At 37.4% G+C, this 26,934-nt stretch overlaps 1 protein-coding gene across 1 annotated transcript in view; it reads left to right on the top strand.

Annotated features, from left to right (window-relative positions):
• LOC118843765 (WD repeat containing planar cell polarity effector) overlaps nucleotides 1–26,934 on the top strand; it is a 397,160-nt gene that overhangs the window by 119,798 nt on the left and 250,428 nt on the right. The window contains exons 4-7 of the mRNA XM_036751528.1: nucleotides 1,065–1,109; nucleotides 1,906–1,956; nucleotides 3,479–3,549; nucleotides 3,837–3,896. Of these exons, the coding sequence (XP_036607423.1) occupies nucleotides 1,065–1,109; nucleotides 1,906–1,956; nucleotides 3,479–3,549; nucleotides 3,837–3,896 (227 nt within the window). The remainder of the gene's footprint in view (nucleotides 1–1,064; nucleotides 1,110–1,905; nucleotides 1,957–3,478; nucleotides 3,550–3,836; nucleotides 3,897–26,934) is intronic.

Genomic DNA, 26,934 nt, shown 5'->3' on the forward strand with positions numbered 1-26,934 from the left:
GTAAACGATTGGTTTTGAGGTAGTGGCTTTGCTTAGCCCTATGCCAGAGACCTAGTATTTAGAAATGAGATATGGCTTAATTTCAAGCATTGTAATTCGGATGTCAGAGAACTGGGGCTCTCTCTGCTTGCTACATTTCTAGACTTTCATATTATAGCTTAGGCAAAAGTGCAGACAAGGAGTTTTAAATTCTTTGGAATAAAAAATACTTTACAAATTTAAACAAATAGAAATAAATTGCTTCATTCAAAATGCAAGTACGATTGTGTGTTGAGGGGGACAACTTAAGTACAAATAACTGCTATATTTTGATGAGAGAAAAGTTGTCAAAGTTACACTTAGTCACTAGGGGGCAGTCCACACTGCTCTCAAGTACATTAGCAATAGTCCTTTTGTCATTATGGAAGGACAACTTATGTTACCCAAAAGAAAACACAAGGTGATTATTTCAGTGCAGGAGTTGAATGGAGGAAGGTATTCATGCCCATACCTACCTACCTACATACATACATATGTATGTATATACATATATATATATGAAAGAAATGCATTTTAAAATTTAATCTGCTTTTCTGTCATTAAAATTTGAGATAGAGCCAAATGTTTGAGAAATATTAACTCACCCTTCAAAATAACCCCATCCAAGTTAGTTCTGTAGTTAGACTACAACAGTAGATCCTAATTTGAATGACCCTTGGAAGTTCGTTCTCCTTAATCCAAGGCAACAGGAAGTTTATTCCCTACCATACCTCCCACCATTCCTTCAACAAACTGTCTATAAATCTCTGGATGACCAAGTTGTTGGTGGGTCTTGCCTGAGAGATTCAATCAGCTGCAGGACAGGATTAGTATGGGTCCAGGAATGCTGGACTGAACTAGAGCAAGGAGGATCACAACCCCAACCAGCATTCTCTCCAGGTTACTTGTCTTCATTCTTAATTGGCTGGTTAGAATTTTCTTCTTGGGTTTTGTTCTGGGCTTTCCCCTGCTAAAATCCAATCTGACTTAGTTTCCCCTCCACAGCTGTTTACTATAATTTAATGTTATTTCTTCTCATTATTTAGACAGAGACATTGGGATCTACCAGTATTATGAGAAGAAAGACTCAGGTAAAATAAGTATGCTATTAACATTTTGATTAAATTAAATATCCTAGCATAAAAAAAAATGAGAACTTCAGAACACCATTCGTATTATCTCTGGGAATGGATTATTCAGGAAAAGTGTACTTTACTTTCCTAGAAAATCTCAAAGTTGGCATGTTTTTCATATGATATAGTCTTTTTGTAATGTGAGGTAGCATGAAAAATTTATATATTTATATTGATCAGACTGATTGCTGGACTGTCCAGTCACTTCTATTAACTGGCATCCCAGTAGAGGGCATCATAAACGCATAGGACTGCACCTATGCTGTGCTCCTGAATCCTCACCTGGTATCTGAAATAGGCATTTCTGAGTGAATGATCAATTTTCTTTATCTGATTAATCCTGTTAATCCTAGAAGTTTCATGATGGGCCAAAAGGTCTTTCCAGCTAGAGTTACTTCCTGTTTCAGTCCAGGTTAAGGTAGAGCTTGTGTGGGCATCCCAAGTGCTTAGCTTGGTGGTTGATATGCTGTTTCCATAGTTCTGTTGACAGACTGACTCAGCTTCTGGTCAGGATTCAGTTGCAGCTCACTTCACTATCTGATGAGATTGCTCAGGAATATTGGTCCACCTGTTGTGTTGAATAAGCCTTCTTTCAGCGCAAATTTAAGATATCTCCCTATGAAGTGAAAACAAAGCTGTCTTCTTTGTAGATTTGTGTTTACTTTATAATAACATTTTAAATCATTATAGTTATTTCATGACAAAAGTTATAAAGTTGACTACTAAACTTTTCCTGCTTCTCCCTCCCCGATAGTTTCACCAACAGATCATGGTTACTTAGAAGAGAAGCAACAGCTGGCAGAATGTAAGCATTTTTTATGTTTTTTTTTTTTGAGTTGCTACAAATTATCGTATTTTGTTGTTGCTTATGTTTCTGACAGAATAATTAAATAATATCCATCCAGCTTTATGCACAAAGGTATTTCTCATCCAAAGAATAATTTTTTGTTTTATGTTCACAGATTTTTTTGGCTTTAGTGAAATGAAAGCATTAATAAGAATCGTGTTTTAGATCTCACTGATTTAGTCAATTAAAACCTATGCCTTACCAAAGTTTGAGTAGATATATTTTATATAAAGATAATTATATGGCTATTAACTACTCTTATGAAATGAATTTATATTGACTTTTACTTTCATAGTGAATGTTTTGTACTGTGATTACTATTAAAATTTAACATCCATATATTCACACAAATTTTAAAACATATGCTTTATAATTATTTACTAATGCAGCTTAATGATTGTACATTACAGTAAATACAGTTTTAATAATAAAATTTTGGGAAATAAAAATACCTGAGACTTGTTTTCCTTTCATTTAGAATGAGGGGGGCTACCATATGCAACTTTTATTTTGACATTGCCTCACAAATGTTCAAGTTTATTGTACTTAGAATTAAACTGATTTAGAAAAGATAAGCAGCAAAGTAGCTTTACTATGATAACTTACCTGCCACGATTGACTAGGTAACTCTCCCATACTATTATTTAGAATCATAACCAGGTGAATAAAGAATATTTTATTCATTTTCATGCTAAACATGTAGCATCATAATGTATTTAACATATATTAAATGCTTCTTTTTAACCAAACTGATTTTAATTCCTTGATGTCTATAATTTTAAATGTGCGTTTCTTATAGCTGGATTTTATTTTTAAAAAATGCTTTTAAAACAAATTGAGTCTTAGAGATTTTTAAATATTTAAAAGTAGTTTTTCAAAAAGATAACTTGTTTAAGCTTAAGAATGTTTCTAACTTTGTCAATATTTTCCATTTAAATCTGGCTTATCCTCAGTTGTTTTCTGGTTGGGTATAAGTCCAAATTTTGGTGCCAAATTTTCAATTAATCCCAGTTTTGCATTTATTAAAAATAAGTACACATGTGACAGTTGTATTCATTAATTGATTGCCTCCTTTATTATATGAAAATAATGTATTCGAAACTCTGGAATGACTATTTTTGCCCTGAATTTTCTATTTGTCTCAACTTAATGATTATTTAAGAAAGAATCAGATACCTGTACCCTAATGAACTAGATTTTCAGAACTGGGAAATTTACCTGTTGTCTCTGAAGGCTAAATATGTGGTTGCCATTACAAAAGTATACTTACTGAGGTCATTACTTGTTAAAATCTTGTTCCTTTAGTGAAGCTTTTCAAAAGGTTATGATTTGACAGTGGAAGTGAAACCTACTCCATCTCAATTATATATATTCGCTTTAAATTTTATAATCAATTTCTGTTAGTGAGCAGAATTTTTTTTGATATTGATATTTTAAAAATTCACATTTATCTAAATGCAGTCCACGTTTTGTTTGCTAGCACGAGATTATCCTTGGATACTCAAGAATCGACGGCCAGAAAAACTTAGAGATACTCTCAAGGAGTTGGAGGTACCTTTCCCAAAGTTTCACGAATGATAACAAACAATCTTTGTTGTAAACTTCTTTCAGCAGTTTTAATTTTCATAAAGGATCAGTCCTCCAGGTGATGATAACTTTGCTTTTGTCCAGTGAGCAGTTTCCAAACAGATGCATCTTTGTTTGTGTGGCATGCTAATCTCTGCTTGAAAATCAAAAGCACTTTAACTGATAATGACAGTATGTATGCATGTATGTATGTATGTATTTGTGTACTGGATGGTCAGTTCTCCTCTCTTTTGTTTTTCTGTGTCGTTTAGGAGCTGATGCAAAATAGTCGATGTGTGTTGAGCAAATGGAAGAACAAATATGTCTGTCAGGTAAAACTGTATGACACGATTTCTTGATGTTCAGCCAATGGAGCTGAAAATTATCATTCATGTTCTTTCTTAGGTTTTAATGTTAGTGTGTGGGAAAAAAACTCCATAAAGGGAAAAATGTCATAGTTTAGATTCTATTTATTCAGGAGTACAAACTAACACAAGGCAATCAAATTGACTGTCATCCCCATTAATCAATACTGTTATACTGGTAGAATAGCAGCTTTCAATGTCTAAATGTGAATAAAATATTTTAAAATATTATATGGAGCATTAAACATTTATTAGCAATACCCTAACTGTGTTTATGAATAGTGATTATGCTAGATGACAGAAAGCTATTATAGAATGGCATATCTGTGGGGAGAGAATAAGTATTTATATAACACCTACTGTGTGCCAGGCTTTGAGCTAAGAGCCTTAGAAACACTATTTCAATTTGATCAGCAAATATAAATAGCAGCACAAAGTTTAGGAAAAGAACAAGTGAATTAGAATTAGATCTAAAAGAGGAAATTCATGGAGGTGTAGTTTTAGAAGCCATTGAAACACCTTGAGTTCCATGTTGAGGTAAATCTAGATCCAGAATAGAAGAAAGGTCTCGATTAATTGTCTTAATTTATCATTGATCATCACATATTCCCAATTTAATGAATAAGTGCATCCATTTTGGTCAAAGGTAGGAGATTCCAAAAAGTCCATATACTTGTAAAATGTCTACCTGCCTCCAGTCTCTCCTTTTTTTATTCTGCCTTGTTGCATTCATAACACAAAGAATGGTGCTGTTAACCTTATAGGATACACTTTCCTTTTTCAACTAATCAGTAAACAAGCATTTATTAAGCATCTACTATGCCCAGGGACAGTGCTAAGCGCTTGGAAAAAGCAAAAATGGTCCCTGTCCTCAAGGGACTTACATTCCAACGAGGAGGACAACATGTAAATGCAAGATAGATACAGAAGAGGTGAAAGGTAACTCAAGAGAGAAAGATACAGGAAAGAGTTATTTCTAGCTTAGCCACTTTCTTTACAGCTTTTGTGGTAGTTGATGGATGTCTGTAGAACCACGTGTTTCATACTTGGGGATGTTTTAGGCTCATTTGTTGTAAATTGTGATTTGCTATAGCTAATTAAAAAGTGACTATTTCTTAGCGTGACTATTTCTTACTCTCAGTGCTTAATATCTCCTTCACTCTGGCTTAGTGGATAGGGTGCTTGACCTGAAGTCAGGAAAGTTTGGGTTCAAATCTGGCCTCAGACACTAACTAGCTTCATGGTCTCATTTAACTCATTTAACCCCTTTGTGAAACTCAGTTGCCTCATCTGCAAAATGGGAACAGCAACACCTATAGTAGTTACCTCATAGAGTTGTTGTAAGGCTCAAATGAGACAATGTATGTACAGTGTTTTTGAAACTTTAAAGTGCTATTTTAATTTCAAGTGTTATATTTATTATTCTCTTATGAATGTTGCTTAAAACAATGAAATAAATAATCTTTGAGCTGGCACTTCCTAAACTATGCTCCTTAAAATTCTGGTGATGTACAGTAAATTCTGTGAGGGCAGGGACTGCCCTTCGCCCCTTTTTGTATCCCCAGTGCTTAGCACAGTGCCTGGCACATAGTAGGTGCTTAATAAATGTTTATTGAATGAATGAATGACTGCTGTCCAACTCAGTGCTGAGCTTGGAGTCAGGACAAGCCGAGTTCATATTCTGCCCCAGATGCTGAGTAGCTACATGACTATGGATATGTTGCTCTGTCTCTGTTTCTTGGTCTGTAAAATGAGGGGGTCTTTAAAGTCCCTTCTACCTCTAAATCTGCTTCTATAATTCCATCCTCTTCCTGGGTGGTGCTGGTGCAGTGGAGAGAGTGTTGGTCCCGGGGTCAGGAAGACAAGAATTCAAATCTAACCTTAGGCACTTGATAGCTGTGTAAACCCAGGCAAGTCACTTAAGTGCTGTTTGCCTCAGTTTCCTCAGCTGTAAAATGGAGATAATAAGACCAGGGTCGTTATGAGGATCAGATATTTGTACAGAGCACTTAGCACAGTGCTTGGCACATAGCAGGTGCTATATAAATTTGTATTTCTTTCCCCTTTCCTTCCCAACTCAGCAAAGACCCCTGACTCCTATCCCTACCCAACCTTGTCTGTAACTTCCACTTCAGGTCTAAATGGAGCTAATGTTCACAAGACATGTCCTGGGATAAGAGGCACCTTCCTTCAGTTTTCTAACTGACTCCTGCTTCCCTACACATTCCCCTTCATCCCCCTCCAAAAAAAAGAGAAAGACACAGACACAGACACACACACACACACAGAGACAGAGAGATGGAGAGAGATAGAGGGAGAGAGAGGAGGAGGAGGAGGGAGGGGAGAGACAGTGACTGTCAAAGAAAGACAGATACATACAGAGAGACAGAAAGGAGGATGAGGAGGAGGAACTGAAGAAAAAAGATCATGAAGCTCTGACCTCAGCTTTGAGGTTTATATTTACAAACACTTGGGCTCTGTCCATTTCATAACCTTGGCCCTGACTAATGCAATCAAAGCCCCACCTTTTCTGGCTTGGACCATGACACCCTGCATTTGCACACTCTTTCACCATATCTCACTGTTTATTTTTAAAGGAGATGATTTTGTCCTATCCATACATTTCAAGCCCCAAAGTATTCTCTTTCCCAATTAGTTTGGGAAATACTGCTGTAAAGTCCTTTTAAAAAGCTTCATTAAAACCTCAGTGTGAATATAAATACTTTCCAGTTCTAGTTCTCAAATCTATTCCAAAAGCACAGAATCTAGTGAAGCTCAAAGTGCAATTCTTAAATGCCATTACTCACCTTGAAACTAGTCTCAAAATTATTTGACCAGAGGGCAAGACGGCCACCTCTCATCAGGGGTGTGTCTGGTTGCCTCCGCCCTTGACACCAGGGGGAAGGTTGAAACTTGTTAGACATGTCTAAGTATGTAGGGCAGCATCACAATCCATAGTTCTTCCTAGATATATTTTATAATATTATAATTTAGCAAGCATGTTTCTGAATGTGCAGGTTAATAGAGTATACGTGTAGAGGTAAATGTTTTGTTTTGTACGTGTTTGAATGCAAGTTCTCTCGAACCCTTTTTAGAATTCAATGGAGTATAAATTCTAAATAGACAGAACTTTTTCAACTCTGAAATTTGAGTAGGTGTTTTCAGGCTTTCATGATTTTCATCAGTCCTATAATACCACTCTTCTGAGCTGTTGAACTTTATGGTGCATAAAACATTAATAATTATGTGACGCTTAAATAGGAGATTTGATATTTGATCATAGTGTGTACTTAGAAAGTTTTGTTTTATTTCTATGACATGGTGATAGGCTAATCCCAAAATATCCTTTTTTACTATCAACAGGTTCCTGATGTATATTTTAGTGAACAAACAAAAACAAAACCACCTGAACTTTTACTGTATTTAATGTGCTAAATATCAAAGTAATAATATGCCATCTTGGACCCTTAATATTTTTCATTCATTTTTATGTACTTCCGGAAATGACTGTACCTAATCAATCCCTAAACTAATGAATCTATTTTGTTCTTAAAAATAATTTTTAAGCTGCATTTCCAGAACAGCCTACTGATGCTCTAAATAAGCATATCTCCACTTGCCTTCAGTTCGCTTCTCGTAGTAGGTCCTCTGATAGGATGGGAATTGAGACTCTGCAGCTTTCAGGATAACATATTATGATATCTCACAATGTCAGAGCCAATAAGTTTTTGATTCTGTTTAGGATGATAGTGATAGTTGGTGACTAGAGTATTTTTTCTAGTTTTTAGAAAGGTTTTCATCTAATGTCTGCCAGCCTCTCCTCCTTAAGAAAAAAAGCAATTGAACAAATCCCTGTCCTAAAAATTCTGTGTCCTCTCCCACTTCTGGGCCACATTTAATTAATTCTTCAGCCTCCTCCCTTCTCTCTCACCTCCTCTAAATAGCCAAATAGAGTTTGTTTAGTTGATCTGGGAGACCTTCAATTTGGAGATCCCCATCATTTGTTTCCTAAATCCAACCATTTACAGAAGAAAATGACAAAGGTAATAGCATCAAGTGTTTAAATACGTTCAGTTTGAGTGAACTTATTCCCTCATTAAGAAACAAAAAAGAACATATAGGTTCAAACAGTGGTCACTGTATGTTTTAGTTAATGTTGTTGGTCTCCAAAAACATGTTTAAAGCTATGTTTCCAAGCCCAAGGTAGTTACATACTTTGCCTAGTTTGAGATGTACTGCAATATTTTATGCATTTGGATTTGTTAGTTTTTGTCGTGGGGGTGGCCGTTTGTTCATTCATTCAGTTGTGTCCAACCATACTGTCCATGGAGTTTTCTCGGCAAAGATACTAGAGTGATTTGTCATTTTGTTCTCCAGTGGATTAGGGCAAATGGTGGTTAAATGACTTGCCCAGGTTCACACAACTACTAAGTATCTGAGGCTGGTTTTGAACTCAGGTCTTTCTGACTCCAGGCCCAGCACCCTGTTGACTGATCCATCTAGCAGCCTCCATTATAGTTGGTACGTTTCTAATAATAATTTAATTAAGGATCAATACCTAGGATTAACTTTTCTTCCGTGAAGTATTTCTTGAACTATTCTATTTTATTGTTGAGTCGTTTCAGTTGTGTCTGATTCTTCATGACCCCATTTGGGGTTTTCTTGGCAAAGATACTGAAGTGGTATGCCACTTCCTTCTCTAGCTCATTTTATAGTTGAGGGTTAAGTGACTTGCCCAAGGTCACCCAATTGGTAAAAATCTGAGGCTGCATTTGAACTCACAAGGATGGGTCTTTCTGACTCCAAGCCGAGCAGCCACTTAGCTGCCCTGAACTATTTTATTACTCAGTATATTTGGGTAATCTTGATAATAACTACTAATTATAAAATACTTTAAGGTTTACCAAATGCTATGTATTCAGTGATGCTCATAACAACCTTGCGAAATAAGTGTGACAAATATTAATTACTGTCCCCTTTTTGTGGATGAGGAAGATGAGGCTCAGAAAGGTCACTTGCTCAAGTTACTTGCTCAGGGTCATGCAGTTAGCACATGTGATAGGCCAGATTTAAATCTAGGCCTTGCCTGATTTCAAGGTCAGCTCTTTTTTCAGAACATTACTAAGAATATCAAACATTTGTATAGCATTTAAAGATTTACAAAGCTTGTCAATCCAGTAAGGGAGCTCATATAAATTTTATTATTCTAATTTTACAATTGAGGCTCTAAGTAGCTTGCACCTAGCTCCACAGCTAACAAGTATCTGAAATCTGAACTCCAAAACTGGCTTCTTGACTTTGGTTTCTGAAGTCTTTCCACTATGCCACACTGCCTTTTATCACCATCATCATCATCATCATCATCACCACCACCACCACCACCACCATCATCATCATCATCACCACCACCACCACCATCATCATCATCATGTAGTATTTGAATGTAGATAAATTATTGCTTGCTCAAAACTACAGGGAAATTCCTAATTTCATGCAAATTGTGTATTTTAAATCATAGGCATGTATCGGAATTGTTGAATAATAGTAAGAACTTTGTTATTCAGAAAAGATGTTACTTTACCTATATCAGTGCTTTCAGGCAAACTTTATTAAACCGTGTAAGTACATTTAGCTTATAATTGCTTATGGACGGGCTAGAATCTTATAGGCCATTTTACATCACTTTCTCTTCACATCAATTATAGTTTTGCAGGTACAACTCTAAGACAATTTAATTCAGTTCAACAACAAAAGTGATTAAGTGCCTATTGTGTAAAAGGCAATGTGTTAGATGCTAAAGATACAAAGGCAAAAACTTAGCTAGTCCTTGACTCCCAGGACTTTAGGGGAAATAACCTTTATATACATGTCTCAGCAAATGGAAAGTAATTTTAGGACAACCTCTTTTAGTCTCTCTTGGAGGGAGAGTAAGGTCTTCAGGTAGGAAATACAATGTGAAGAAAGCCTTGAAGGAAGCTAAGGATTCTAAGAATAGAGCAAAGGAGAGAGTATGTTCTAGGCACAGAGGGGAGAGCTTGCAAGAATGTACAGAGTGAGATGCCTCAGACACTTGACACACTTACTGGCTGTGTGACCTTGGGCAAGTCACTTAGCCCCAAGTGCCCTGCCTTCCCCCTTCCAAAAAAAAAAGAATATATAGAGTGAGATAGGGTAGAGTTTGAGGAACAGTTGACCAGTCTGGATGGAATATTGGTAAGTATTATGAAATACGAAAGGATTGGAACCAGATTATGTTGGGCTTTAAACACCATGCTGAGGTTTTTGTGTATCATCCAAGGGGCAAGAGAGAGTCACTGAACCTTTTTGAGCAGAGAAGTAAAATGGGCATATGTAATTTGAGAAGATAATCTGGATAGCTTTGTGGAGAAAGTAGGAGCAGAAAGATCTTTCTGAAGGCTGTTACAATAGTTCCAGTGAAAGGTGACTGGACAGTGTAACCAAAGTAAGGCAGCAGCAAGTGTGAATGAACAGAAGAGGCTGGTTTTGGGGGTAGAATCAAACGAGGTTTGGCAAATGATTGGATATGGGGCAAGGGAGTGAGTAAGATAGGAAGGCAAATTTTGTAAACTTGGGTGAATAGAAAAGTTGTGGGTCTCAACAGAAATTGGAGAGAAAAAAAGAACTGGTGAATATTCACACATAATGAGCCAAACACGGAGGTTTAAAAGAAGAGAATAGATGGATAAGAGAAGAATCAGTAATGGTGTAGAAACTGAGGGAGAAGAAAGTATCCATGAGGAAGGTATGGTTTTTAGGATGGAAAGCAGCTTGAGAAGTCAAAGAGGACAGGGACTAACAAAAGCTGTTGGATTTAGCCAAGAGATCATTGGTATCCTTGAAGGGAATAGTTTCAATAACGTTGTGAGGTGAGAAGACAGATTGTAAGGGGTTGGCAAGCAAGCCCAGGTTGCACCCACTATCTGTGCGAGTCCCCCAAGGATCTGTCTCAAGCCCTCTTCTCTTCTCCCTCTATCTCACTTTGTGATTTCATCAGATCTCTTGGATTCAACCATAGGATGATTTCCAGGCTAGATATCTGGTGTCTTTCAGCTCCAGTTATGTCTTTGATATATCTTGAATTGGCTATGGCATAGGCATCTTAAACTCAACATGTCTAAAATAGAATTCATTATCTTTCCCCCCAAATCCTTACCTCTTCCCAATTTTTTAATTACTATTGAGGGTACCACCATCTTTCCAGTCACCCAGGCTCACAACCTGAGAATCATCCTCAATTCCTCATATGTACTCAGGCAACAATCAATAAGCATTTTGTAAGTACTTACTATGTGCCAGGTATTGTGCTAAGTATGAGGGGATATAACTACAAGCAAGAAGAAGAAAGACAATCCCTGGCCTCAAGTTTACATTCTAATGGAAGGGGAAGCAATACATAAAACAGAGCTGAAAGGGGCAGGGTATCCACACGAGGACATGGTGGCAAAGTCTGCAGAGTCTGAAGCATTGAGGCTCCTGAAAGAACTCACCAATAGGAGAAGGGGACTGTCCTGGTGAAGGGAAATTGCAGGGTGAGAAGGCATCTTTGTCATGATGGCAAAGTCAAGAGAGTCAAACAGTTATCAAGTCTTGTTACAATAGCTCTTTTCTGTGTCCCCTTCTTTCGACTCATACAACAACCTCCCTAGTTCAGGTCCTCATCGTCTCTTACCTGGACTATTACGATAGCCTTTGCTTGGTCTCTCTGCTTCAAGTCTTTCCCCACTCCAATCCTCCATCCTCCACTTAGCTGCCAAAGTGAGTTTTCTAAAGCAGAGGACTGACAACGTTACCACCCACAGCCCCTAGCCCCAACTCATAATCCAGTGTCTCCCTGTTATCTCCAGGATCAAATAGAAAATCCTCCATTTGGCATTTAAAGACCTTCACAACCTGGCACCTTTCTACCTTTCCAATCTTCCTACGCTTTACTCCCTTCTATCTATCCATGATCCAACAATGTGGAACTAAATAGCGACAAGACTCATCAGATAATGAATATAGTTAGGACTCAACTATGCATCATTACTATCTGTTAACAATGAGTAAGCTGTTTAGCACTGGCTTCATCGACATGTTTGCAGTCATATACTTGTTCTTTTGGTTCTGCATTTTCCACCCTGCATCACATCACGCAAGTCTGCCCGTGTTTCTCTGAGATCTTAAATTTGTCATTTTACACAATGCAACAGTGTTCCATTTCCTTCATGCATCACAATTTGTCAAGCCATTCCTCATTATTGGGCTTTTTGTTTCAGCTTCTATTTAACTATAAATGCTGAAACTGTGGATATTTCTGTGCATGTGCACTGTTTCTTATCATCCTAGATCTCATCTCAAACTCTTTCCTTCTTCTTATAGAATGAATCAACATCTTCCCAGTCACCCAGACTCACAATTTAGGTGGCATCTCCTCATTCTTTCTCTTAAACCCTACCCCCACATATTTATTTTGTTGCCAAGTCCTGTCATTTCTATGCCCCTTCTCTCTTCTGATGCTGCTGCCATACTGGTGCAGGCCCTCATCACCTCTCACCTGGACTCTTTCAATTGCCTTTTAACTGATCTGCTTAGCTCGGGTCTATCACCACTCCAGTTCATACTCTGCTGTTGAATTTACCTTTCCAAAGCATAGGTCTGACCATGTCACCACCCTATTCAACAACCTCCAGTGGCTCTGTTATTTCCAGAATCAAATACAAAATCTTCTATTTGTCTTTTAAAGACTTTCATAACTTGACTCCTTCCTATTTTTCTAGACTTCTTACACCTTACTCTGATGCACATACTCTACAATCTAGTGACACTGTTCTCTTGGCTTTTTCTCAAAAAAAAAAAACCACTCCATCTCCTGACTCCAAGCATTATCATTGGCTGTCTATAATGCCTGGAATTTTCTCCCTCTTCATATTCATTTCTTGGCTTCTCTGACTTCCTTTGAATCCCAACTAAAGCCATACCTTCTGAAAAATCCTTCCCCTGTCTTCCTTTATCACAGTATCTCTGCTTGGAGATTACCTCCAATTTATTCTGCTGAAATCTTGTTTGCAAATAATTATTTGCTTACTGGCTTCCCCATTAGGCTGTGACCTCCTTGAGAGCATGGACTGTCTTTTGCCTCTTTTTTGTATCCCCAGCACTTGACACAGTACCTGGCACATAGTAGGTGCTTAATAAATGCTCCTTACTTGCTTGCTTCTTACCCTCATGGAAGGCTGTCTCTCCCTGGATGATACAATATCCCTCCTATTCAATGTGGGTCATTCTTCCTCTCTCATATCCTCTGATAAATTATGTCAAGTGGAATCTTCAAACTTTATTCAACACAGCCACTTCTAGGCCTTCCCATAGTTTCTATCACTCAGCAACCTTTCTTCTTTTGAGTTTTTCTCCATCCATCTATATTACTCTGTTCATATCTGTAATGCAGTCATCTATCAGTTTCCATATTACTTTCCTTCATTTCTCAATTAGTTCATTATACAGCTCACAATGTTTCTCTCTACCCCAATCCCCATCCTTGTACTCAGGGACATCAATATACACAATGATTACAATACTGCAAATAAAGCCAATAAAATTCATCAAAAAGGGAACAAAACTGGCACTAAATGAGCATAGTTAAAGTATACATAATTCCTTTCTGTGAAAAGTAAGTAAATCACAAAAGTCAGCTAACAATCATTTATTAAGTGCTTACTATATGCCAAGCAATCTTTATGCTAAGCACTGGGGATACAAAGAAAGGTTTAAAAAAAAGACTTATTTGCCCTTAAGGAACTCATATTCTAATGTAGGAGATAACATGCAAAAAGTTGTACATACAAGTTATATACACTGTAAGCAAAAGATAATCTCATAGTGAAGTCACGAGTAGGGGGATTGGGTGGTGCGAAAGACCTCCTGAGGAAGGTGGAATCTGAGCTGTTTTGAAGGAAGTAAGGGAAGCTGGGAGGAGGAGGTGAAAAAATGGGCATGGAGATGAAGAGGAAATGCCCTGTGTAAGCTACAGAAGTCACAAGTGCTATCTATGTATTATTGATTATAATCACTCTGTCAGGTGCTGAGATTTTTTTGTGGGGATATTCATTATATGGGGTTTGTATCTAAAGCAAAGTGTATCTATAACTATTTTTTTAGAGAAAGATCTAGGATGCAGCCCAATTTGTTAACAACAAAAGTGGGAGTTCTAGATGCTAGAGGGGGAAAAAAAGCATAATAAAGGACAAAGACTATGGAGATGTATGGGTCAGCTATATAGGAATAAGAGGACAGTAGAGATGGCAGGATAAAAGAATTTTCCCTAGTGGCTCTGAATCACCAGGATGAAGGGACCAGATGGCAGAAATTTGCTAACCATTAGTCAAAATAAGAGTCAATTGATCAGGCCCCTGCACTTCAGGGTCCTTTGATGACTAAGGGAACATTATTTTAGTAGAAGTAGAATTGGTTGCTATGACTATCTATACTCCCTCAGCACCAGGAAGCAATGGTTGAGGCTGCAGAAAAATTAGACTTAGTATCTGGATCCATAAACAGATGTTGATCTGGTCCACAGGAACAGACTGACCTAAAGACTAACGGTAGTTTCTTAGATTCATCCACATGGCACATATAGGAAAAACCTCACTGTGAACCATTCATTTGACTCCTAGTCAGGATGAAATACTCTAAGGTGGCACCAGAACTTTGGCCCTCTGAAATATTGAATGGTTTTGGCTGCCATTAGCTTGGGGCCTCTGGTAATACCTGCATGCCCCCATTTCACGATTATGAAGCATTTCACAACCATGAAACAGCCAAACAAGTATGTATAGAAGGTTTATTTATATATATCTTGTGGCATTCAAAATACTAAAGGAGATACATAAGTAACCAAAGGTATGGTTCAAAGCTTAACTATAAATTTAATTGCAGAGACAAAACTAACCACTATAAATCAAAGAATAATTTGTGTAGTACTCATAGGTTCGGCATGGCTATTTTGGGATTAACATTTTTCAAATCATAGCTGAGCACCCACTGAATATGCCTTTTTATTCTAGGCATACCCAAAATAAATCCAGTAACAAAAAGTGTTTAATTAGGACATAAAATGATGTAATTAATCAGGATATCAGTCAAGGAGTAAAACAGTCTCTGTACTCATACACAATCAGTTAACAAATATTTTATAAGCACATATTATATGGTAGATACCGTGCTAGGCTCTGGGGATAAAAAGACAAAAGATTAAATAATTTCTGCTCTCAAGAAGTTTGTATTCTATCTGGGGAGACAACATACAAAGAATAAATATATTAGAAAATACAAGGTAGTTAACTGCAAGGTGATTAGAGAAGGAGGGTACTAATATTTGGGGAGACCAGGAAAGGCTACATGTAGAAGATGATGATTGAGCTAAGTCCTGAAAGAAATGAAGGATTCTTTGAGATGGGGAAGAGGAGAGAGTCTATTCCAGGCATGAGGAGATGGCCGATGCAAAAGTATCAAGATGGGAGAGGTCAGTTTTAGCTATAGAGCACAGAAGGGGGAATAATGTATAATGAGGCTGGAAAGACAATTGGTGTCAGGTTGTGAAAGGCTTTAAAAACCAAACAGAGACACCAACAGGAACTGTGTGAACAGTTATAAACCACTCCATACACATAAAGCCAGACCTAAATAGTTGGACTAATAGTAATTGCTCTTAGATCAGCCAAGCCAACATGATAAAAATGACAATACTACCTAAATTAATTTATACATTCATTACTATATTAAATTACTAAGTAATAACTTAATAAAACTAGAAAAAATCATAATAAAATTCACCTGAAGGAACAAAAGGTTAAGAATATCAAGTGAATCAATAAAAAACCAGGAAGAAAAGGGGGAACAAACAGCACCAGATCTCAAACTATGAGACAAAGATCACCAAAACAATTTGGTACTCAGTAAGTAATGGAGAAATTGATTGGTGGAACAGATTAGGTACACTATATGTGGGGAGCAAATGAGCACAGTAACCGATTATGTGATAACCCCAAAGATTTGGGCTATTGAGGCAGGAACTCATTTGACAAAAACTTTCAAGATAATTGTAAAGTAGTGCAGTAGAAACAATGCATAGACCAACATCTTACCATATACAAAGATAAACTCAAAATGAGTATATGATTTAGACATGAAGGGTGATATAAACAAATTATAGAGAATGGAAGAAATTTTTTGTCATACCCATGGCTAGGGGAAAAGTTCATGAACAAACAAGAGATAGGGAGGTTCATGGGAAGAAAAATGAATAGATTTTGGTTACATAAAATTTAAAGAAATTTTATACAAACAAAACCATTGCAACCAAAATGAAAAAGAAGAGCAGAAAACTGGGTGTGTGTGGTGGGAATCTTTACAGTTTCTCTGATAAAGGTCTCATTTCTAAAATATTATAAGGAACTGAATCAAATTTACAAGAATAAGAGCCATGCACCAACTAATAAATAGTCAAAGGTTATGAAGACAGTTTTCAGAAGAAGAAATACAAGCCATCAATAACCATATGAAAAAATGCTCTAAATCACTATTAGAGAAGGGGAAATTTAAAAGAACTCTGAAGTACCCGTACTCACACCCAGAAGGGTGGCAAAAGAGGAAGATGACAAATGCTAGCATTGTTGATGGAACTGCGAATTAGTCCAACAATTCTGGAAATCAATTTGGGACTATGCCTAAAAACTTTTAAACTGTATATACCCTTTGACCTAGCAATACCACTATTAGGTCTGTTATACACCAAGGAGATCAAAAAAATAGAGAAAGAGCCCAAAATGTAAAAAAATATTTATAGTGGCTTTTTTTGTGAGTGGTGGTGGCAAAGAATTGGAAACTTATGTGATACTCATCAATCAGGGAATGGCTGAACAAGTTATGGTGTATGAATGAGATGGAATGTTATTGTGCTATAATAAATAATGAAGGAGTAGTTCATCAAAACCTAGAAAAACTTATATGAACTGATGCAAAGTGAAGAGAATAGAACCTGGAGAACAATTTGTACAGTAACAGCAATATTGTAAGTATAATCAATTTTGAAAGGCTTAGTAATTCTAATCAACAGAATGACCCACTGCATTTCCAAAGGACTCATGATGAAACATGCCATCCACTTCCAGAAAGGGAACTGATGGACTCAAAGAGTGCAAAATTGAAGCATATTTTCTTCTGTTCCTTTTTTAACTTTTCTTTTCTTGGAATGTGGCTAATGCAGAAATTTGTTTTGTATGTCTATATATTTATAATAATTTTTATTTTTCTTGCCATCTCAATGGATGATGAAGGTAGGGGAGGAGGGAGAGAATTTGGAACTGAAAATAAAATACATTTTTTAAAAGCCAAATGGAGGAGATGACAGTAGCAACATGGAAACACTAGAGTCTATTAAAGCAATGATATATTCAAACCTGCATTTTAGGAAAAATCACTTCGGCAGCTATGTGGAGGGTGGATTTGAGTGGGAAAGAATCTTCAAATAATAAGACTAAGAGGCTGTTGCAATAGTCCAGGCTCTGAAGACCTCAACTAAGGTGGTGGCTAATTGAGTAGAGAGAAAGGGATAGATCTGAAAGATGTTATGGAAGCAGAAACAGGTAACTTATTAGATATGTAAGGTAAGGCTGAGTGAGGTGCATAAATACCAATGTTATGAACCTGGGAATCTAGAAGAATGTAGGTTTCTTCAGTAGAAATCAAGAGAAATAGGTCTGGAGGAAAAGATAATAAGTTCTGTTTTGGATGTGTTGAGTTTGAGATGTCTCCAGACATCTAATTTGAATGGTCCAATAGGCAGTTGGTGATGTATGACTGGAGGCAAGGATAGAGACTGAGGCTGGTTATATGGATCTGTATGTCATTTGCATGGAGGAGGTAATTAAATACTTGGAAGGTTATGAGATCACCAAGAGAAGGAATGTAGAAAGACAAGAGGACCAAGGACAAAGCCTTTGGGGTTATTTCCTCAGTTAAGAGGCATGATATAGATGATGAGCCAGCAAAAGAGACTGAGGAGAAACAGTGGAGGTATATGGCTCAGCTATATGGGAATGAGAAGATGGTGGAGATCACAGGTAGAAGGAAAGCCAGGAGAGAGTAGCATCAGCAAAATCCAGAAAAGAGAGTATTCAGGATGAGAGGGTGGTCAGCAATATCAAACACAGCAGATAGGTCAAGAATGATGAGGATCAAGAAAAAGACCATTGGCTGTGGCAATTAAGAGATCATTGGGAACTTTGGAGAGAACCATTTTAGTTAAATAATGAGGTTGTAAAGAATTGAGGCATGAGTGAGAGGAGAGGAAATTATAATAAGAGGAAATAACAGTAAGAAGAAAGAAGAGTAGACAGATTTTTCTAAGAAAAAAGGAGATGGGGGCAAGGTGGCACAGTGAGTAGAGCACCGGCCCTGGAGTCAGGAGGTCCTGAGTTCAAATCCAGCCTCAGACACTTGACACACGTACTAGCTTTGTGACCTTGGGCAAGTCACTTAACCCCAATTGCCCTGCCCCCCCCAAAAAAAAAACAAAAAAAAGAAAAAAGGATATATATAGGAATATAGCTTGAGGGATGGTTGAGTCTAGGGAAGTTTTTTTTTTCCAGAATATGGAAGATGAGTATATTTGAAGGCAGTAGGGAAAATATCTGTAGATTGGGAGAGATTTTCATATCCTTCTCAAATATTTGAGAGTCTAATCTCTTTCCCTTCTTCAAATCCTTGAGTTCTCAGCATAGCAAAGGAAAAGGACAGTTTTTCAATACTCACAGGCTCAGTGGAAATAGGGAACAATGTCTTGTTCCCTTGCAGGTTTTTTCCCAGCAGTTCCACCTTGACCCAAGAGTCATCATGATCCAGTGCACCTCCCACAACATGGTCTCTTTTCTCTGAACCACACCTGAATGTTTTATCATTTCTGTACACTCACATTTAATCTGTTACCATTTTCTGTGTTTGTCCCACTCTGCTTTTCAACTCCTATTTAGTAGACTACACTCGAGTCCTCATCTGTAACATCAGTATGATGTCACTAAGACCAGGTATTCTTTTTTTTTTAAATTTATTTAATTTATTTAATATATTTAGTTTTCAGCATTGATTTTCAGAAGAGTTTGAATTACGAATTTTCTCCCCATTTCTACCTCCCCCACTCCAAGATGGTGTATATTCTAGTTGCCCCGTTCCCCAGTCAGCCCTCCCTCCTGTCACCCCACTCCCCTCCCATCCCCTTTTCCCTTCCTTTCTTGTAGGGCAAGATAAATTTCTGCACCCCATTGCCTGTGTATCTTATTTTCTAGTTGCATGCAAAAACTTTTTTTTTGTTTTTGAACATCTGTTTTTAAAACTTTGAGTTCCAAATTCTCTCCCCTCTTCCCTTCCCACACACCCTCCCTAAGAAGGCAAGCAATTCCACCTAGGCCACATGTGTATCATTATGTAAAACCCTTCCACAATACTCATGTTGTGAAAGACTAACCATATTTTGCTCCTTCCTACCTATCCCCCTTTATCCAATTTTCTCCCTTGACCCTGTTGCTTTTCGAAAGTGTTTGTTTTTGATTACTTCCTCCCCCATCTGCCCTCCCTTCTATCATCCCCCCTTTTTTATCTTCTTCCTTCTTTCCTGTGGGGTATGATACCCAATTGAGTATGTATGGTATTCCCTCCTCAGGTCAAATCTGATGAGAGCAAGATTCACTCATTCCCCCTCACCTGCCTCCTCTTCCCTTCCTACAGAACTTCTTTTTCTTGCCACCTTTATGCAAGATAATTTACCCCATTCTATCTCTCCCTTTCTCCCTCTCTCAATATATTTCTCTCTCATCCCTTAATTTGATTTTTTTTTAGCTATCATCACTTCATTCAACTCACCCTGTGCATACATACACACACATATATATGTATATATGTATGTGTATATATACATATATATGCATATTAGTATATATATATATATATGTATATATATATATATATATATATATATATATGCATATTGCCCTCAGCTGCCCTAATACTGAGGTCTCATGAATCATACACATCATCTTTCCATGTAGGAATGAAAACAAAACAGTTCGACTTTAGTAAGTCCCTTATGATTTCTTTTTCTTGTTCTTTTTCTTGATTACCTTTTCATGCTTCTCTTGATTCTTGTGTTTGAAAGTCAGATTTTCTATTCAGCTCTGGTCTTTTCACTGAGAAAGCTTTAAAGTCCTCTATTTTATTGAAAGTCCATATTTTGCCTTGGAGCATGATACTCAGTTTTGCTGGGTAGGTGATTCTTGGTTTTAATCCTAGCTCCATTGACCTCCGGAATATCTTATTCCAAGCCCTTTGATCTCTTAATGTAGAAGCTTCTAGATCTTGTATTATTCTGATTGTGTTTCCACAATACTCAAATTATTTCTTTCTGGCTGCTTGCAGTATTTTCTCCTTGATCTGGGAGCTCTGGAATTTGGTAACAATATTCCTAGGAGTTTTCTTTTTGGGATCTATTTGAGGAGGTGATCTGTGGATTCTTTCAATTTCTATTTTACCCTCTGCTTCTAGAACATCAGAGCAGTTCTCCTTGATAATGTCCTGAAAGATGATATCTAGGCTCTTTTTTTGATCATGGCTTTCAGGTAGTCCAAGAATTTTTAAATTATCTCTCCTGGATCTATTTTCCAGGTCAGTGGTTTTTCCAATGAGATATTTCACATTGTCTTCCAATTTTCCATTCCTTTAGTTCTGTTTTATAATATCTTGATTTCTCATAAAGTCACTAGCTTCCACTTGCTCCAATCTAATTTTTAAGGTAGTATTTTCTTCAGTGGTCTTCTGGACCTCCTTTTCCATTTGGCTAATTCTGCCTTTCAAGGCATTCTTCTCCTCATTGGCTTTTTGGAGCTCTTTTGCCATTTGACTTAGTCTATTTTTAAATTTTTTTTTTGCAGGGGGGAAGGCAAGGCAATTGGGGTTAAGTGACTTGCCCAAGGTCACACAGCTAGTAAATGTGTCAAGTGTCTGAGGCCAGATTTGAACTCAGGTACTTCTGACTCCAGGGCCAGTGCTCTACTCACTGCACCACCTAGCTGCCCCTGACTTAGTCTATTTTTTAAGGTGTTGTTTTCTTCAGTATTTTTTTCAGTACTTTTTTGGGTCTCCTTTAGCAAGTCATTGACTTGTTTTTCATGGTTTTCTCATATCATTCTCATTTCCCTTCCCAATTTTTCCTCTACTTCTCTAACTTGCTTTTCCAAATCCTTTTTGAGCTCTTTCATGGCCTGAGACCAGTTCATGTTTTTCTTGGAGGATTTTGTTGTAGGCTCTTTGACTTTTCTGACTTCTTCTGGCTGTATGTTTTGGTCTTCTTTGTCACCAAAGAAAGATTCCAAAGTCTAAGACTGAATCTGAGTGTGTTTTCACTGCCTGGCCATGTTCCCAGCCAACTTACTTGACCCTTGAGTTTTTCAGCAGGGTATGACTGCTTGTAGAGTAAAGAGTACTTTGTTCCAAGCTTGAGGGGATGTGCTGTTGTTTTCAGAGGTATTACAGCCAGCTCTGCCACACCAGCACTCCTCCTTCCCCAAGAACTCCCAACCTGGACTAGATTCAGATCTTCAGCAGGCTCTTCACTCCTGCTCTGATCTGCCACTTAATTCCTCCCACCGGGTGGGCCTGGGGCCAGAAGCAACTGCAGCTGTAGTTCTGTAGCTATGCCACCTCCGCTGCCCCTGGGGTGGTGGCTGAACCATGAACTCCTTCCACTCCCGCAGTTTTTCCCACTAACCTTCTCTGTTGTCTTTGGTGTTTGTGGGTTGAGAAGTCTGGTAACTGCCACAGCTCACTGATTCAGGGCACTAGGGCCTGTGCCACCCGGCTCCCAGTCTGGTTGGTCCTGCTGCCGCCCATGCTGGGCTCTGCTCTGCTCCACTCCCAGCTCCGTGAGCGATAGACCTTACCCAGAGACCATCCAGGCTGTCCTGGGCTGGAGCCCTGTTTCCTTCCTCTATTTTGTGGGTTCTGCAGTTCTTCTTTGTTGTCTTTGGCGTTTGTGGGCTGAGAAGTCTGGTAACTGCCACAGCTCATTGATTCAGGGCTCTAGGGCCCAAGCTACCCGGTCTGGTTGGCACTGCCACCACCCCCGCTGGCCTCTGCTCTGCTCTGCTCCCAGCTCCGTGCATGATAGACCTTACCCAGACACCATCCAGGCTGTCCTGGACTGGAGCCCTGCTTCCCTCTGCTATTTTGTGGATTCAGCAGTTCTAGAGCCATTTTTTATAGGTTTTTGGAGGGACTTGGCAGGGAGCTCATGCAAATCCCTGCTTTTCAGCCGCCATCTTGGCTCCACTCCCCAAGACCAGATATTCTTAATCTGGGTTCCCATGTACTTGGTTTTTTTAAATATCAAATAACAATATTTCAACATTTTAAATTTCCCTTGTCACCCTAAATATTTTATTTTATGCATTTAAAAACAAGATTCAGAAAAGGGATCCATAGGGTTCATCAGACTACCCAAGGGGTCCATGACATAAAAAAGTTAAGAACTCTGCTTTAGACTAATGCACAGCCTTTAAGCTTCCTGGGAAATATAATCCCACAAGGCCATATATTACATTTATAGTTGAATGATAAATTATGTGGTATAAAACCCAAGTGCTATAGAAATTCAAAATAGAAATTGCTGTCTAAAGCAGTTTGGAAAGACTTTAAGGCCAGTACAACTTAAGTTGGGCCTTGAAGGACAAGGCATCAACAGAAATAAAATAACAGAGACAGGAACAGGTATGGTTGGAATGGGAGACCCATCAATATAGATTCATCACTCAGTAGGGTTTCTCTATAGTTGTTTTATTAACAGCCTGTTGTTTTAGGGGTTGGATAGTCTGTTTTTATGATTATGCTAATCAAATGACCAACCATTTTCATTCAGGCTACTGAAATTCAATCTTGGACCTGTGTGTGATAGTGTATGTTAGTCATTGTTCTGATATGTTTTCTTAATGCCTTTAATTCTTTTGAAATGAAAAAAAATTAATTCAGCTATTGGAATTTTGGTATTAATAGACTTGTTCTTTGCCAAATATTTTGATTCCAGAATATTTTTACAATTCCATTTATGCTCCTTAATTTCTTCCATTTTGCAAAGCTAAAAAGTATGCATAAAAAAGGCTTATGAGGACATGAAGAGAGATTTAACATATACAAATATGTGCATAGATATCTGAATAGCTTAGTATTTCATTGAATATAATTTATTAGAGAGGCCCCAAAACTGACCTCTTTATCTACTGATTATAAACTATATAACTTCACATTCATTTTGTTTTCAATGTCAACAATTTAGATGGTGTATGAAAGTGTCCTGACCTTGCTCTAAAATAGTTTAGTGTATTGTCAAGTAATATCTAAACTTTGGGACATATTTCTGACAGTAAAAAATAGTTGAGTTTTTTTAATAATAATGTATCATTGTATTGGCAATAATTGAATTAGTGTTTTCTTCCTGTTCTGTTCACAAATAATTCTTTCATCTCTTTCATTAATTGTTCCCATTTTTGAAAGATTTCTGTGTAGAAACCACAATTGCTTTTTCCCTGTAGCATTATTATGTCATAATGTTTTGGAATGCTTTGAGGTATTTTGCTACAAAGAAAGCCAGTTTAGCACTATGAATTACTGTCATTTGTTTAAAGTTGTTTGACTGATGTTTATAAAACTAAATGAGACAAAAACCTGAGGAATTGAATTCACTTTGTGATTGTCACATGTATATTACAAAGTGGAAACAAAGTCAACCAAAATTTGTCCATGTCACTGTCTGAATACACTAGGGAAAAAATGTTGTATTTCTTAGCTATTAAATGAGAATAATTTAGGACCCTACTTTGAATATTTATATATAAATGTTTTAGTTCCGATTTAGAATTCCATTCTTTTGTGATATACTACTAGGAATGTGCCAGGTGGAAGTATGTTAATAAAATAAAAATCTTTGTACAGGTGTGGGAGCTCATTAGATAACTGTAAGGGATTAATACATTATATATGTGCCAATCAATCTGATAAAGATAGCAATCTGACAAAAACAGTGATATAGTAGAAGTCAGTACTTTTGCCAAATTATTATTTATACCTCCCAGCGAATAATGTTTATTGTAATTAATCTTAGTATATTAGATATGATGTTTAGCAATTAGGGATTGTGCTGCATGCTTTAATGGAAAGAGCGCTAAATTTGGAATCAGAGCAGGGGTGTGGTGGAGCCAGCTCTTACCAACTCAGATTGCTAAATTTTTAGTGTGAGCATTTGCACTTCAGAAATCGGCAAACACTATAGAACAGAGTTTGATTTATTGTTTTGTCAGTTGTCTAGGCTTTAAAAAGTGACAGAAAATGTCAGTAATACAGATTAAGCTTAAAAATGTGTCATAGTACTTTTTTTTGGAGAACTATTAGTGAAACATTTATTGGCACACCACTGAGTCAGAGGACCTAAGTTAGAATCCCAGCTGTGCTACTGACTACTTTAGGAAATGCAATTCACCTCTCATGGTTTCCTTGTCCTTAATATGAAAGGGTTTCAAAATTTTTTTAAACTGTACTTGTCCATTGGCCCAGTAAGAGAGTTATTAGGTGTATGTCCCAAAGAAAGCAGAAAAAGATTCATGGGTACAAAAGTATTTATAACACCTCTGTTTTTGGTGGCAAAGAATTGGGGAAAAAATGGATACCTATTAATTAAGAAATGGGAGACCAAATTATGGTATGTAAATGCAATGGAATATGGCTGTGCTCTAAGGAATGATAAAGGGAAGGAAAGGGGAAAGGAATAATCATTTATTAAGTACCCTGTGCTAAGTGCTTTACAAATAATTATCTCATTTGACCCTCACAATAGTCCTGGGAGGTAGGTGCTATTTTTATCCCTATTTTACAATTGAGGAGACTGACTCAGATGTTTTCATTGCCACACAGACAGAAAATGTCTGAGGCTAAATTTAAATTTCCTAACTCCAGGCCCAACACTCTATCCACTGTGTCCCCAATCACCTAAAAGGAAGTAACGCAGCATAATAGAGGAGAAGGGTGTGTTGGGACATTTTCTGGGAGAACATATTTGTGACAGTACCAATTCACAGCTCCACCAACAATGCAGTAGTGTGCCCATCGTCCCACCATCCTCTCAACCTTGGCTATTGCCATGTTTTTGTCATCTTTTCCAATTTACAGGGTGTGAGGTGAGACTTCAGGGTTGTTTTGGTGTGTATTTCTCTTATTACTAATGATTTGGAGCATGAAATACTACTTCAATTCTGCTATGGAAATATTCTAAGGCTTTTCCTTTATTTATGTGATACAGTTTCACTAAGCACCCTGAAGCTGAGATCTTCAGTGATGTTTGTACAATGGCAGGCCCCTAATAGAGTAGTTACTTTTTTGCATAATTATGTGTGTTATTTGAAAGGATTCCTTTGGGCAGAAAAATGTGCGAAATTTCAGCCAAAGAAAAACATTACAAAACATGGGCCAAGAAATTAGGGGAGGGAGAAGTTGCTTTATTTACCAGTGTAGAAATCTTCTATGAGTTCCTGATCAAATGAATCTCCCTTTGGAGTTATCCTTTTCATTAAATCAGCTATAAGATGAAATCAGTGTTTGAGGAAAGTTATCTGTAATGTGGATTGGAGGGAAGGAGGAACTAACATCGGGTGGATTGGTCGTTGAAGTTCTTCATTCATGTGACAATGACATCTGGGGTGAGGATAGCTGCATTCAAATTGAGGAAAGGTAAGGGGCAATCTCAGAGAGACTGTAGAGACTGTAGCATTGATATTGTACTTCAAAGTTTGCAAAGAACTTTACGTATGGCAACTGCTTTGTTCCTTATAACAACCCTGTGAGAGAGGTACTATTATTATCCCCCTTTTATCAAAGAGGAAGCCAAGGCACAGAGACATTAAATGACTTGCCCAAGGTCACACAGCTAGTAAGTGTCAGAGGCAGGGTTCGCACTCACATCTTCCTGATTCCAAGTCCAGCATTCTATCTATCACTTGTCTCATTTTTCTACACTGAACAAGCAAAGGCTAAAGGAGCATTTGTCAGGGATGTGGCACAGGGGAGTTTCATTCTAGTGTGAGGTGGACCAGATGGCTTTTGGGATATCAACTTGGATCCTGTCATTATTTAGCTGGCAGTAAGTGGAGACATATCACAAGAAAATAATGAGGGACATTATAAAAACCAGACACAAGAACTGAGAGCAATGAAAACTGATCTTGGCCGTTAGATGCATTTAAGTTGGTCACTACAACATAAATAAGTGTCCATTCCACCAGCTCAGTTGTGGAATACAAATGGTCTGTTCCTTAAGACAAGAAATATGTTTCAATTTTAATGAAACTGCACATGTACAAACATATGTATGTTTTACATACACACATGTATACATTATATATGTATCACCACAGGTTTGGCCACCAAGCAAAGAATTTTTTCATCTACAGTAGTTTATGAAGATCATTTGTTGAGGGGATTGTAATCTTTTTCAGTGGAGACAGTATACTCTGAACGAGATCATGGTAGACTTTATACAAAGTCTAATGATTCTAGAAGTCACCCAATATACGTAAATGTGTGTATACATATGTATATATTTATATACACACATTTTTGGCATTTCAAACACTAATATTTCATCATAATTTTAAATAACTTTAACATTATACAACAGAAGGGAATTTTATCTTTTTAATCAGCGATATGATCCTGAGTCAAGTGGGGTTAAGCATGGAAGACTTTCTTAAAAAGAAAGAAATGTTTTTCAGACAGATAACGTAAAGGCAAAAGATATTCCTGGTGAAGAAAGTGACACTCTTCTGAAGAATCAAAAGATAACAGAGACAGGAATGAACAAGTTATATTTATGGAGCAGCCAAAAAAAATGGCTCATCGGAATGCAGTGTCCAAGTAA

This window comes from Trichosurus vulpecula, chromosome 3 (genome assembly GCF_011100635.1).
Source record: "Trichosurus vulpecula isolate mTriVul1 chromosome 3, mTriVul1.pri, whole genome shotgun sequence".
NCBI classification, from domain to species: Eukaryota; Metazoa; Chordata; class Mammalia; order Diprotodontia; family Phalangeridae; genus Trichosurus; species Trichosurus vulpecula.